The 14250-nt window shown below is 33.9% G+C and overlaps 1 protein-coding gene across 4 annotated transcripts in view; it reads left to right on the forward strand.

Moving 5' to 3' along the window:
• rgs7b (regulator of G protein signaling 7b) overlaps positions 1 to 14250 on the forward strand; it is a 51612-nt gene that overhangs the window by 13150 nt on the left and 24212 nt on the right. For all 4 annotated transcript variants that reach the window (XR_013782556.1, XR_013782557.1, XM_079388665.1 and 1 more), the window contains exon 3: positions 11698 to 11794. Coding sequence is in view for 2 of the 4 variants with exons in the window: in XM_079388665.1 (XP_079244791.1) it covers positions 11698 to 11794 (97 nt within the window). In the remaining 2 variants the exon portion in view is untranslated. The remainder of the gene's footprint in view (positions 1 to 11697; positions 11795 to 14250) is intronic.

Here is a 14250-nt window from a genome sequence, read left to right on the forward strand (position 1 = left end):
TATAGTTACACAAAGTTACACTATAATACACTATACAGTTACACTATAGGACACTATACAGTTACACTATTATACACTGTACAGTTACACTATATATAGGACAATATAGTTACACAAAGTTACACTATAATACACTATACAGTTACACTATAGGACACTATACAGTTACACTATTATACACTGTACAGTTACACTATATATAGGACATTATACAGTTACACTATTATACACTATACACCTACACTATATATAGGACAATATAGTTACACAAAGTTACACTATAATACACTATACAGTTACACTATATATAGGACACTATACAGTTACACTATAGGACACTATACAGTTACACTATATATAGGACACTATACAGTTACACTATAGGACACTATACAGTTACACTATTATACACTGTACAGTTACACTATATATAGGACATTATACAGTTACACTATTATACACTGTACAGTTACACTATATATAGGACACTATACAGTTACACTATAATACACTGTACAGTTACACTATATATAGGACACTATACAGTTACACTATAATACACTGTACAGTTACACTATATATAAGACACTATACAGTTACACTATAGGACACTATACAGTTACACTATATATAGGACACTATACAGTTACACTATAGGACACTATACAGTTACACTATTATACACTGTACAGTTACACTATATATAGGACATTATACAGTTACACTATTATACACTGTACAGTTACACTATATATAGGACACTATACAGTTACACTATAATACACTGTACAGTTACACTATATATAGGACAATATACAGTTACACACAGTTACACTATAATACACTATACAGTTACACTATATATAGGACACTATACAGTTACACAAAGTTACACTATAATACACTATACAGTTACACTATATATAGGACAATATACAGTTACACAAAGTTACACTATAATACACTATACAGTTACACTATAGGACACTATACAGTTACACTATTATACACTGTACAGTTACACTATATATAGGACATTATACAGTTACACTATTATACACTGTACAGTTACACTATATATAGGACACTATACAGTTACACACAGTTACACTATAATACACTATACAGTTACACTATATATAGGACACTATACAGTTAAACACAGTTACACTATAGGACACTATACAGTTACACTATTATACACTGTACAGTTACATTATATATAGGACACTATACAGTTACACTATTATACACTGTACAGTTACACTATATATAGGACAATATACAGTTACACACAGTTACACTATAATACACTATACAGTTACACTATATATAGGACACTATACAGTTACACTATTATACACTGTACAGTTACACTATATATAGGACACTATACAGTTAAACACAGTTACACTATAGGACACTATACAGTTACACTATTATACACTGTACAGTTACACTATATATAGGACACTATACAGTTACACTATTATACACTATACAGTTACACTATATATAGGACAATATACAGTTACACACAGTTACACTATAATACACTATACAGTTACACTATATATAGGACACTATACAGTTACACTATAATACACTGTACAGTTTCTAGTACACTATACAGAGACACTATACAGTTACACTATTATACACTGTACAGTTACACTATATATAGGACACTATACAGTTAAACACAGTTACACTATAGGACACTATACAGTTACACTATTATACACTGTACAGTTACACTATATATAGGACACTATACAGTTACACTATTATACACTGTACAGTTACACTATATATAGGACAATATACAGTTACACACAGTTACACTATAATACACTATACAGTTACACTATATATAGGACACTATACAGTTACACTATAATACACTGTACAGTTTCTAGTACACTATACAGAGACACTATACAGTTACACTATAGTACACTATTCTGTGAACAATAGTTACACTCCACAGTTGCACTATAGTGCACTATATAAATAAAGGCTTTAAGTGAAGTGTTACCAGATATCCTCTACGTGACCTGATCCGTTATGTGCCAGTAGTCAAATATCTATTTACATTAACATTAATGCATTAGGGAGATGCTTTTATCCAGAGTGACTTACGGTGCATTTGATCAGTTAATGCATTCTCTGGGAATCAAACCCATGAGCTTGTTGTTGCAAGCGCCTTGATCTATTGATTGAATGCAGGTAGTTATTAGTCATTGTTTAAGTCTGTTGTTGTAAGTGATGCACCTTTCTAAAATCCCTGCAGATCCACAATGATATCTGAGTCTGACAGGTCTCATTTATTTCTCGTTTAAGTGTTCAGTGTGACTCAGGATTGATGTCTGATTGCAGTGTATGGTTGATGGAGTGTGTGTGTGTGTGTGTGTGTGTCTGTTGTGTTGGCAGTGTTTAATGTGAGCTGTGAAGTGTGTGTGTTTTTGAGCCTGAAGGCACGTGCTGCACCTCACTTAAAAATAGACATGCATCCGGTTGTCCTTGACAACCGCTGACAGCTGCCTCATCCAATCAGAACGCAGCGCTGCTGACACGAGCAGTGATGGAGAGGACCATGGAAAGTGGTTTAGCATGAAGCTAGCTGTGATGTGAACATACTGCACCTATAGATAAGAAATTATATGATGCATGATGAAATTAAGCCCTTTTTATGGCCTTTGAGATTTGTGGTATTGTGACATTATTTTCATTAATTAAGGACATTTCAAATATTTCAATGAAGTGAGGCCAGTTTTAGCTTTAGGATTTTTTGCGAAAAAAAAGTACAAATTTTAAATAAATAATTTTGTTGTTGTTCTTCAATTGTTCTTGTTGTCCATCAATCAATCAGTCAGTCAGTCAGTCAAGTGCATTAAACCCCCAGTAGAGTACAGTCATTTTTTATTTTTTACAATTTGTTCAGTTATTATTTAAAAAAAAAAGAGCTAATTTTTTAAATGAAGTAAAAAAAAAAAAAACAGAACAAGTGAAAAATTTAAAAAAGTAAACAGACTAATTAGAACTATAATTAGACTATATAAAACAAATAATATAAAAAAATTTAAATTGATCTTTGATTACAAAAAAATTTATAAATAAAAAATTACCAGCACAACATTACCTCAATGTATAAACACTAAATAATATTCATTCATTCATTCATTCCAGTAATGTGAATTAATTGAACTATTCATTCCAATAATTCTTTTGGAATTAATACATTTATTTATTCATACATTCCAATTATGGATTTTTTTTATTAAATTTAATTAAATTTGATTTTATTAAATAAAATTTTATTTTAATTTATTTAATTCTATTCTATTTTATTTTATTTTGCCCAATCAAATTCTCTCCAGAATAACAACAAATATTGTCTGTTTAAAAAAAAAAAAAAAAGACTCCTTCAGTCTGTCCCACTCAGACTTCCCGTTTTAATAGGAAATGTCAGTACAGGAAAGATCACTGTGCTCCTCAAGCAAAATCATGGGCTCTTGATCAAGTGTCCTAATAAGTGGATCTAATAACAGACACTGTGAGTCCGTAAATGAGCATCATCCAAAATCTCTCTCATTCACAGTGGAAATGAGCTGTTATTTTTATTTCAGAGCTCTGGCCTTATTATTTTGTTAAAAATAGGCCAAACAGAGACTGTCTGGAGAGACTCTTCCAGTGCCCATATAAACCAGAAGATCTGACCGTCAGATGAAAACAACAACAGATCAGGATATGGAAAGATATGAGTATAGCAGCAGCACAGCGTTTGTGTTCAGATCTGTGTGTTTGTGTGCTGTTCGTCTGCAGGTTGGTAAATCGCTCCTGTCACACCGAATCTCCTCTGATGACTGATTGGCTAAATAAATTATATTATGCTAATAGAAGGTTTTGAATGGTAATAATTACACCTTTGAACTGCAAAGGTCCCTCACTGTTTCTCCATAATTTCTTACTCAGCCATCAGAGCAGTTAATGCTGTAACGACTACAAACGTGTGTGTGTGTGCATGTGTGTGTGTGTGTGTGTGTGTGTGAGTGAGTGAGTTTGTGTGTGTCTGTGTGCATGTTTATGTGGTTTATGAGGACACAAATGTGTATAATGACATGGGTATGACAGAGGTATTACAATATGAAGGTGGTTTATGAGGACACTGCCTATGTCCCCGTAATTCAAAACACTTATAAATCATACAGAGTGAGGTTTTTGGGGGAAAGTAGAAATGCACAAAGTCTCCTGTGAGGGCTAAGTTTAGGTGTAGGGTTGGTGTAGGGCAATAGCACACACAGTTTGTTCAGAATAAAAACCATTACACCTATGGAGAGTCCCCATAAACCACAAAAACCAACAAGTGTGTGTGTGTGTGTGTGTGTATATTCTATATAAATGTTATAAAAATATATAATAAATTAATAAATGATATATACATGTACAAATATACTGTATTTATATATATTTTATTTCACACATTTTATCTAGATGTACTAGATATATTATATTTAAATAGATTAACTAAAATAACTGAAGCTGAAATAAAAATTAGTTTAAAAGAACTATGCAGACATAAAGAATAACTAATGCAAATGACAATGGATAATTAAAAATTAAAACTAATCAAAATGGAAACTAAAATAACACTGAGATATAGGTAGTGTATGTGTGTGTGTGTGCGCGCGTGTGTATATATATATATATAATATATATCCCGCCTCACTGTGAGATGCTTATAAATATTCAGAGCTGAGATCCAGACAAGGTCACCTGCATTCTGCTGTATACTGAACTACTCTGCAGAGGACCTGAGAGAGAACAGCATGAGCTCGGCTGGCGACTGCAGTCCAGAAAGCAGAGAGAAAAGCAAGCTGTCAGTAAGAGATCATCATGGCTGGTGGATTCAGTGGTGTTTGTCAGTGAAGAGCGAGCAGAGGAGAAGCGTCTCTGAAGAGATCTTTGTGCTGTTTCTTATCAAACTAACTCATGCAGCTTTACTAATATTACTGAGCTGTGTGTCTGATGTTCACAACCTCATGTGTTGTTGTTTTTCTCACATTTGTGTATTTTGGGACTCTATGGTTTAGTGTTGTTATAGGCGGCAGCATATATCAGTTACAGTATCCCAATATGGTTATTATTTTTTGAGGGAAATTCAACTAGAAATGGTTTCAATATTAAATAATCATGTGCAACTGTCTATTTTTGTGTAATCAAATCAAATTTTCCCTTTTTCCATGTGGTTTTTGTCCTTCGAAGTTTTCCATCTTGGGGCTAATTTTGTATTTAATTATCTAAATGGATAATTAATCTAAAAATGAGAATTGTTTTCATATACTGAATGGTATAATATTGATTAAATTACACAAAGTAGAAGACTGAATATAGTGCACACGTTATATTAAGTAATGTTATTATACTTTTTGGATTTGACTTATTTTTAGGTCATTTTTAGTAATTGTTTATTTTTTTATTTATTGCTTAACCCTTTAATTTTAATGTTTTGGAAACGTAATGCCAGGATATATAGTAAAAAATAAAATAAAAATTAACAAAAAATTTTTTATAAGATATAAATAATAAAAAATAGTAATTAATATAATAATTAAATAATATAGCATTTTAAATAAAAATATTTTATTTACCGTTTGAAAATAAGAAGGAAACGCATGCAGGTTTGTGGGTAAATGAATATGAATTATTCATATTTTGCTAAACTGCTCCTGCGCGTGCGTGCGCGCACACACACACACACACACACACACACACTCTCCCTGTCACACACTCACTCACTCTCTCTCTCTCTCTCTCTCTCTCTCTCTCTCTCTCTTACACACACACACACACACACACACTCTCTCTCTCTCACACACACACATACACGCACACACTCTCTCTCTCACACACACATACACGCACACACACTCTCTCTCTCTCTCTCTTACACACACACACACACTCTCTCTCTCACACACACACACACACGCACACACACACACACTCTCTCTCTCACGCACACACACACACACACACACTCTCTCTCTCTCACACACACACACACACACACACACACACACACACACACACACTCTCTGTCACACACACACTCTCCACACTAAAGGTGTTCCTCTGCTCTAATGATTCAGTCCTGAAGCATCAAATGCGTATTTTATTTTTTGAAATAGCTGTCCTGGTTTCCAGAGGTACGTTCCTCCACATGAGTCAAAGTCTGCAGTGTTACACAACACAGAGAATCACGCGTGTGCTTCTGTGATCTGATGAATCACGCAGGAGTCTCTCATCATATATACCTGCCTCCTCATGATGCTTTAAGCTGTTTATTTATGATGCTGTTTCTGCTGTTACTGTTGAAAATGGGCAATTGTGCAAATGCATAAACAGCAGCAGAAGTCATTTAGCAGCTGAACACTGGGATAAATGCTGTATTACTATATTAGACATATTAATAGAAAGCAAGAGAATTTAATTGGAAGTTACTAACATTATAGGAAGGCTTTTCTCTCTTGTAAAAGTTGATAAGTCTGTTTATTTTGCTGTCTGAACTATGCATGATTATACAGTCAGTTGTGTTTTTCTCAGCTGTCTGTAATGCATCAGCGGGTTGATTCCACAGTAACAGACCTGTGTGTCTGCATATCATCTGAAGCTTGTTTAATGGGACGTCCTGCACCAGTAACTCATGTTGGTTGTGTTAGTGTTGGATTTCTCTGCCCATCAGCCTCATTCTTAATTAAACAGCTAAGATTAGAGTGAATTAGCACAAGCTGCCTCCGGCGAGACACACGGAAAGGCCACTTTCACATGGGAAATTATGCTTTTCATGAACTTTGATAATAGAAAAAAACATCAGCGAGAGAGAATGAGTGTTGTGTGGAGGTTAATAAATGGAGGGGGGGGGGGGGGGGGTTATGGGGCTTGGGGCAAAAATGACAGAAAAAAAGACACAAATTGCCTCTAAAATGAAAAAAAAATATTGATTAAAAAAATTAATTGATTTTTGATTAATTCAATTATTAATTTAATAATTTGTTGGTTTGATTGCTTCCGTTGTCCTCATTTGTAAGTCGCTTTGGATAAAAGTGTCTGCTAAATGACTAAATGTAAATGTAATTCAATTACTCATTCAGTAATTAGATTAAAATGTGATTATGTATTACTGGTAAGACGTTTGGAATTGAGACAATGTTTAATGAATTGTTTCTGTTGAACTATTTGACAAAATAGTATGAAACAGTATATTAAAAAAATAAAGTTGAATAAATAAAATAAATTCCAATGGGCAAATATTGTCCCTTAATTAAAAAAGTACATTCCTGACACTTCTGCATACATGTCAACAGTCTAACTAACTTAAGTTTAAAGTAATAGTTATGTCATCCAAACATATAGTCATCTGAGATCAGCATGAGTTAGTTTCTTCATCAGGTTTGTAGAGATGTGTCTCTGCATCAGTGTCTCAGCAATGGATGCTCTGCAGTGAATGGGTGCCGTCAGAATGAGAGTCCAAACAGCTGATAAAAACATCACAATAATCCACACCACTCCAGTCCATCAGTTAACATCTGGAGAAGACAAAAGATGAAACACATCCAGCATTAAGATGCTTTTAACTAAAATACATAGAGTCTATAATCCATAATAACTCTTCCTCCAGTGAGAAAGTGTTCTGGTCTGAATCAGGAGAGAAATCTGCAGATCAAGCAGCGTTTACAAGACAAAACAGATCTAAACTAATATGTGGCTGGATTTTGATGTGAGAGACAACAGGAGATGCACTTTTTCACTGGAGGAAGTGTTATTATGTATTATGGACTCATATTTTAGCTGGAAGAAACTGATGACGATGACAGGATTTGTGTTCTTTGTGTTTGAGTTAGTTTTAGGTCTTTGAGTTGATGTGGAAGAGTGTGTGATGGACATGGACAATGATGACCTCTGATATCAAAGCAGTGTGTGTCTCAGCGTATTGACACTATTGTCTCGCATAGCCAGACCTTCAGACTGACGGCCGAAGGTCTGGAATCCATGGCAGCTTTCATTGGCTAAGGCCCACCCATGAGGCTGTTTGACCAACATATCAAACCAATCACAGTTCATTTCGTTCAGCGTCACATTACGGGGCTTGGAAATGTCGCCACAATAACAGACCGGTGTGTAAAACTTGGATATTAAAGATTCTATGCCGCAAACTTTAAATATTTCACATACTTTTGAAAATCCAGTGTTTAGTTGATCCTGATAAGCGTTTGTTGTCACCGTTGTAAACACGATGGCTTTCCTCTTCGATGAGGGAGTTTGGCGTCACGGCATCTTTGTTTCCAGGCGGAACATTAAAGAACGCGACACACACGTCTCCCTGAAATCCATGAGGGTATGAGGGCAACAGAGGAAGATCACACACATCTGTGACATTTACTGTAAATCTAGTACATGCCATTGTGGGAGTCACTGTACAGTCAACATGAATGCATGTTCCTCCTATTACTGTGAACGACTCACCAGTGACGTTATTTTAAAGAAAAACCTGTTTATCTTTCATCAGAGCTTTCAGTTTCAGCTGATTTAACACTCCAGTCAATTCCTGATGAATAAAGTCCTGTATGATTTTTTTCTCATTGGAAATAAAAAGCATTTCATGTATGCATTAGCATGACTTAAATGTACTTTTAGGCATTCAGCAGACGCTTTTACAGAAAGCAACACTTGCATTTCAAGGTATTTAATTATTTATTCATTTTTGTTATTATTATTTTTTTTTATTTGATTAATTTCCAGAGAATGCATGAACTGATATTAAAATAAAACAAATAAATAAAAATACTTAATACATTTAAGAAAATAAATGAATAAATTTTTTTATTCAATTAAGACATCTATTTTATTATTATTATTATTTATATCAGTTTTTGCATTCCCTGGGAATTGAACCCAATGATTTATTTAGTTATTTTTTTACACGTTTTGTGCTGTTAAAAACCCAAATGTGTTGTCAGTGTGAATGCATGTCAGACTCTGGATTATTCAGCACAGCGCTTGACTAAGATCCTCTCTGTCAGACTGTCTAATCATTTTAATATCCCGGACTTCTCAGCTTTCATCAGTATTGTGAGTTTCTGAAGCGTTTTAGTCACTAGACTGACATTAAGTATGATGTGAATCTGATGCGTGAGTCTGTCTGTGATGTCTGTGTGAAGCTGGATCCTGGGCTTGTGTTTGGGTCTGGTCTGGAGGTTCTGCTGAAGTGCTGATGGAGATGAGAGGAGTCTGGACTCGGTCTCAGGGTCGAGAGCGGTTCAATGAGTCACTAAACCAGTTTTCTTCTCTCAGAATCACAGCCGTGAGCCTCATCATGATGTTTGGCCCGTCTGAGATCGCTCATCTCTCTACGCCTGTGTGTTATGAGATTACAGAAGTTTAGGTTCAACTCAAGTTTATCTGTATAGCGCTTTTCACGATACAAAATTATAGTTTCTACATTATATTTAGTAGTAGCTTATCAGTGGTGACTATGTCAAGTTGATGTCCATAAGTGACCCTGCAGCACAAAAGCAGTCATGAGTAGCACAGGTATATTTGTAGAAATAGACAACAATACATTGTATGGATCAAAATTATACATTTCTCTTTTATGACAAAAATCATTAGGATATTAAGATCATGTTCCATGAAGATATTTAGTAAATTTCCTACCGTAAATATATCAAAACTTCATTTTTGATTAGTAATATGCATTGCTAAGAACTTCATTTGAACAACTTTAAAGGAGATTTTCTCAATATTTAGATTTTTTTGCTCCCTCAGATTCCAGATTTTCTAATAGTTGTATCTCAGACAAATATTGTCCTATCATAACAAACCATACATCAATGGAAAGATTATTTATTCAGCCTTATTGTTGACCCTTATGACTGGATTTGTGTTCCAGGGTCACATATGGCAGAAATGTACTGTAAAATCATGCAGTTAGTTAATGACATGTAATCAAACAGACGGTGAACACTATGTTACGATTAAACTTATAGCAAAGTTTGGTAGTTTTGTATGTTGTTTGAGGGTTGGCATCATCTCTTGGTCATCTCAAATCTTGAGATTTGTGAGTTTGTGTGAGAGTGTCAATCAAACTGCTCGATCCGGCCAATCAGAGCCTCACACTTGCTCCTGGTTTAACTCCGCCCCCCGCTGGAGTGTCTCAGCATCCCAAATGTCATTTTGTTTTGGAAGATTAAGAGGGATTTTCAGCCGGAGTGTCAGAGTTTAAACAAGCGGAAACAAATCCATAGAAAGCCCCGTCATCCCATATCACGCTACACACACGGTGTGGCGGTGGTGATGGCGCAGTGGATAAGACACATGCCTTTGGTGTGAGAGACCTGGGTTCGAATCCACTGTGAGACACCAATGTGTCCCTGAGCAAGACACTTAACCCCTAGTTGCTCCAGAGGCGTGCGACCTCTGACATATATAGCAATTGTAAGTCGATTTGGATAAAAGCATCAGCTAAATGAATAAATGTAAATGTAAAATAAACACACACACACACACACACACACAGAGCAGCGTTAATCTGCATCCACACATCAGAGCTTCTTCATCAAACATGAGCATTTACACACATGATGAATCCTGGGAAACATTCTGGGGTTTTTAATGAGAATGAGAGTTTATAATGAGAATAGAACAATATTATGTTTCCCTGTGGGTTTATGCCAAAATAAAAGCTTTGGTGTTTAACATTTAAAAGCAAAGAAACCCCCCATAAATATTAGTATTGTAATTGTACAGTTGTTATAAAAAATCATAATAATATTAATAGTAATAATAATAATAATAATGATGATGATGATGATGATAGTAGTAATAATAATAATAATAATAACAGTAATAACAATTATTATTCTGAAGTACTTTACAGTGATAGTGATATTTCATTTTTATTTGTTTAATTTTTATTATTGGATAAAAAATTATTATTAATAATAGTAATGATGATAATTGTAGTAGTAATAATAATAATTAATATTTTTCTGAAGTATTTTACAGTGATAGTGATATTTCTTTTTTTAATTTGTTTATTTTTTATAATTGAACAAAATATTAATAATAATAATTGTAGTAGTAATAATAATAATAATAATAATATTTCTTTATTAATTGGTTTAATTTTTATAATTGGACTAAATAATAATAATATCAGTTAGATGTGTTTCTCTAATTTGTTTTGCCTGTTTTTAATGAAACATATGCACATGCATTATGATAATGCTGTAATTCTTATCTGTATTGCAGTACAGTATAAATACTTAATATATTATTGTAATATCTTTCGTTTTTTTTTGCGCAAAATTGGGTTTAAATATAGTCATGAAATTAATGTTTGCAAAAAAATCATGTTTGCAGTAAAATATGTGTTTTTTGGTTTAGGGGTAAATATGAGCAGGTTTCTGTGTGGTTATGGATATTAATGGATCATTACTGGTCTGGTGTTTGTTTGCGCTGCTGTATGGTGGCTTTAGAGGGAGCTGTCAAGAGTGAGAAGTAAATGTGAGTACAACAGTGTGTTTAATCACACACAAATTAAGCATAATCACAGAGAATAGAGGCTAATTATGAAGCATGTAATTAGTGTGATTGTTCCAGACGTCAGGCTGATCTCTCTCTCTCTCTCTGCAGATGGAGGATATCATCGCTCGCATGCAGGACGAGAAGAGCGGGATTCCCATCCGCACCGTCAAGAGCTTCCTCTCCAAGATCCCCAGCGTCTTCTCAGGTGATTTACTTATTAATTATAATATGCTCCAGACATTTACTTTTTTTTTGACATTTTATGTTTATATATATATAATTTTTAAGAAATATTAAATTTTATTACACACACACACACACTTATTTAATATGACCCAGACATTTACATTGAATTTTTCAGACTATTTATTTATGACAGACATTTATGTTTTTTTCAGACTATTTCTTTCTTTATTATGATTTGCTCTGGACAGTGTAGGGGAGCGCGGGGCACAAAGTAACGCAGGGGTTAGTTGTAACACACGTTTTTTAAATATTTAACCAAATTTACAGTATTTACTAGTTACCATATCAACATTATATAGAGAAAACAATTGCGCCAGAATTCAAACGTCTTTTGAAGATATCGCTGAACATTTATTTTACCATAGTAAAATTATATTTCTGGCTTAAGTACATTTTTCATCTCAGTTTTTATTACTAATTTAAAATGAGACAAATCTGCTATTATTTTAATCTCCAATCTGTTATTTATCAGTTTCGATAGTTTCGATAACTAGCTCAGATGGGGTGAGATCTGCCCTGCCGTGCTCTTCTATGACATCAGCGATCTAATTCACACTATTTACTTTAATACATTTTAGTGAGAAACGACGAGAAAGATTTGAATAAAGACTGACGATCATTGTTTAATGTTCAGAAATGATTATTTCAAGACATGGAAAGCATTTTGGCTCGTTTATATGGGCCGTCCCAGGCATGGCTGCAATGTGTTCATAGTCAAACTCAAAAATCAGATTACTTTTAATTATTAAAAAACACCATTATTTTATTTAAAATAAATCATTATTTTATTTTATTGACACAATATTTTAGTTTATCTTGTATATTTTTTTCATAAGATCAGATAACATTTTAGGGTTTTATATGGTCATGTTACAATGTACCCCACCTACGGGGCATGTTGTCACATTTCACTTCCAATTTTTGAGGAGAAATAAAGAAAAATGTATACACTGTATTTATGAAACAAAGCGACATATTTGTACTACACAAGTGTGAAATTACTGTGGATAAAAAATTATACTCTGAACACGAAGTGGATTTACACAATTTGAGAAAGTCTAAAGTGTTACTTTGTGCCCCGCTCTCTATATATATATATATGTTTACATACATACATACATATATATATATATATATATATATATATATATATATAGGCCTCTATATTATTTTGGGAAGAAATATTACACACACAGACTTATTTAATATAATAAGTGCTTTGACACAATCTGTATTGTTAAAAGCGCTATATAAATAAAGCTGACTTGATTTGATTTAATATGACCCAGAAATTTGTTTTATTTTTCAGACTATTTTATTTATTATGATATGCTCCGGACATTTAAATTTTGTTCAGACAGTATACATATATAATTTGGTGAAGAAATATCACACACACACACACACACACACACTCTTATTTATATATATATATATACTGTATTTGTTTGTTATAATACGACCTGGACTTATTTATTTATAATATGACCCGGGCATTTACTATCTTTTTTTCAAACATTTTATTTATTTTTATTAATTAATATTTTATTGTATATTTTTGTGCTCTAGAATCTTGGGGTTGGCAGTTATATTATGTAAACAAATAAATGAATAAATATTGATTTCTTAATATAAATATGTGTGTGTGTATATGTAAATATAATTCAGTGAATACTTTACAAACAAAAGTTTTTATTTATTTATTTTTATTTGTTTGGTTTGTTGGACACAAACTCCCCTAACAGTTATATTATGAAGCGTATGCATTATGAAGTGTTTCTGTGATATAAAGCTGAACTCCTCAGGTTGAATCTTTGATGCTTTGTGAATAAATGAGGCTCTCGGAGGCTTTCTGGCAGTGACACAAACATGTTTATAGTCCTTAAGACGCCGTTAGCAGAGGCGTGCTGAGGAACACATGCTAGCGCTAATCAGGAAACCATCAGACAGTCAAACATCCCAGAATATCCTGAAGACAAACAGAGCAGAGCCTTCAATCAGCGGCGGTGCGGCTCTGAAGAGAGGTCAGCGCTGGACGCCGTTAGCATGAGCACAGAGACATCTCCAAACATCTGCTGCCATTTACATTCAGCCTTCAGAGAGCAGAGAGTCCTCTAAAAATACTGCAGCGCTTCTGTCGGTTCAGCACTGAATAGATGAGAAATCACTCTCTTCAAACCGGCATCTAGATCTTCATTGAATTAGTCAAAACACTCTGATTGGAGCATCTTCTCCTGCTTTCGGTTTATCTGTATATAATCATAACCAGGCTGTTTTGGGGTACTGCTAGGATATTGCTACGGTGCTCGCGGTGGTTATTTTGAAAGACCTCACATTGAAGTCTGCCAAAGGCTACAGAGGCTTGCTATATCCGATTTTCACTTTTGTCATTGAGATTGCAGTCCTCTGACACAT

Source organism: Barbus barbus (assembly GCF_936440315.1).
Source record: "Barbus barbus genome assembly, chromosome: 32".
In the NCBI taxonomy this organism is placed as follows: Eukaryota; Metazoa; Chordata; class Actinopteri; order Cypriniformes; family Cyprinidae; genus Barbus; species Barbus barbus.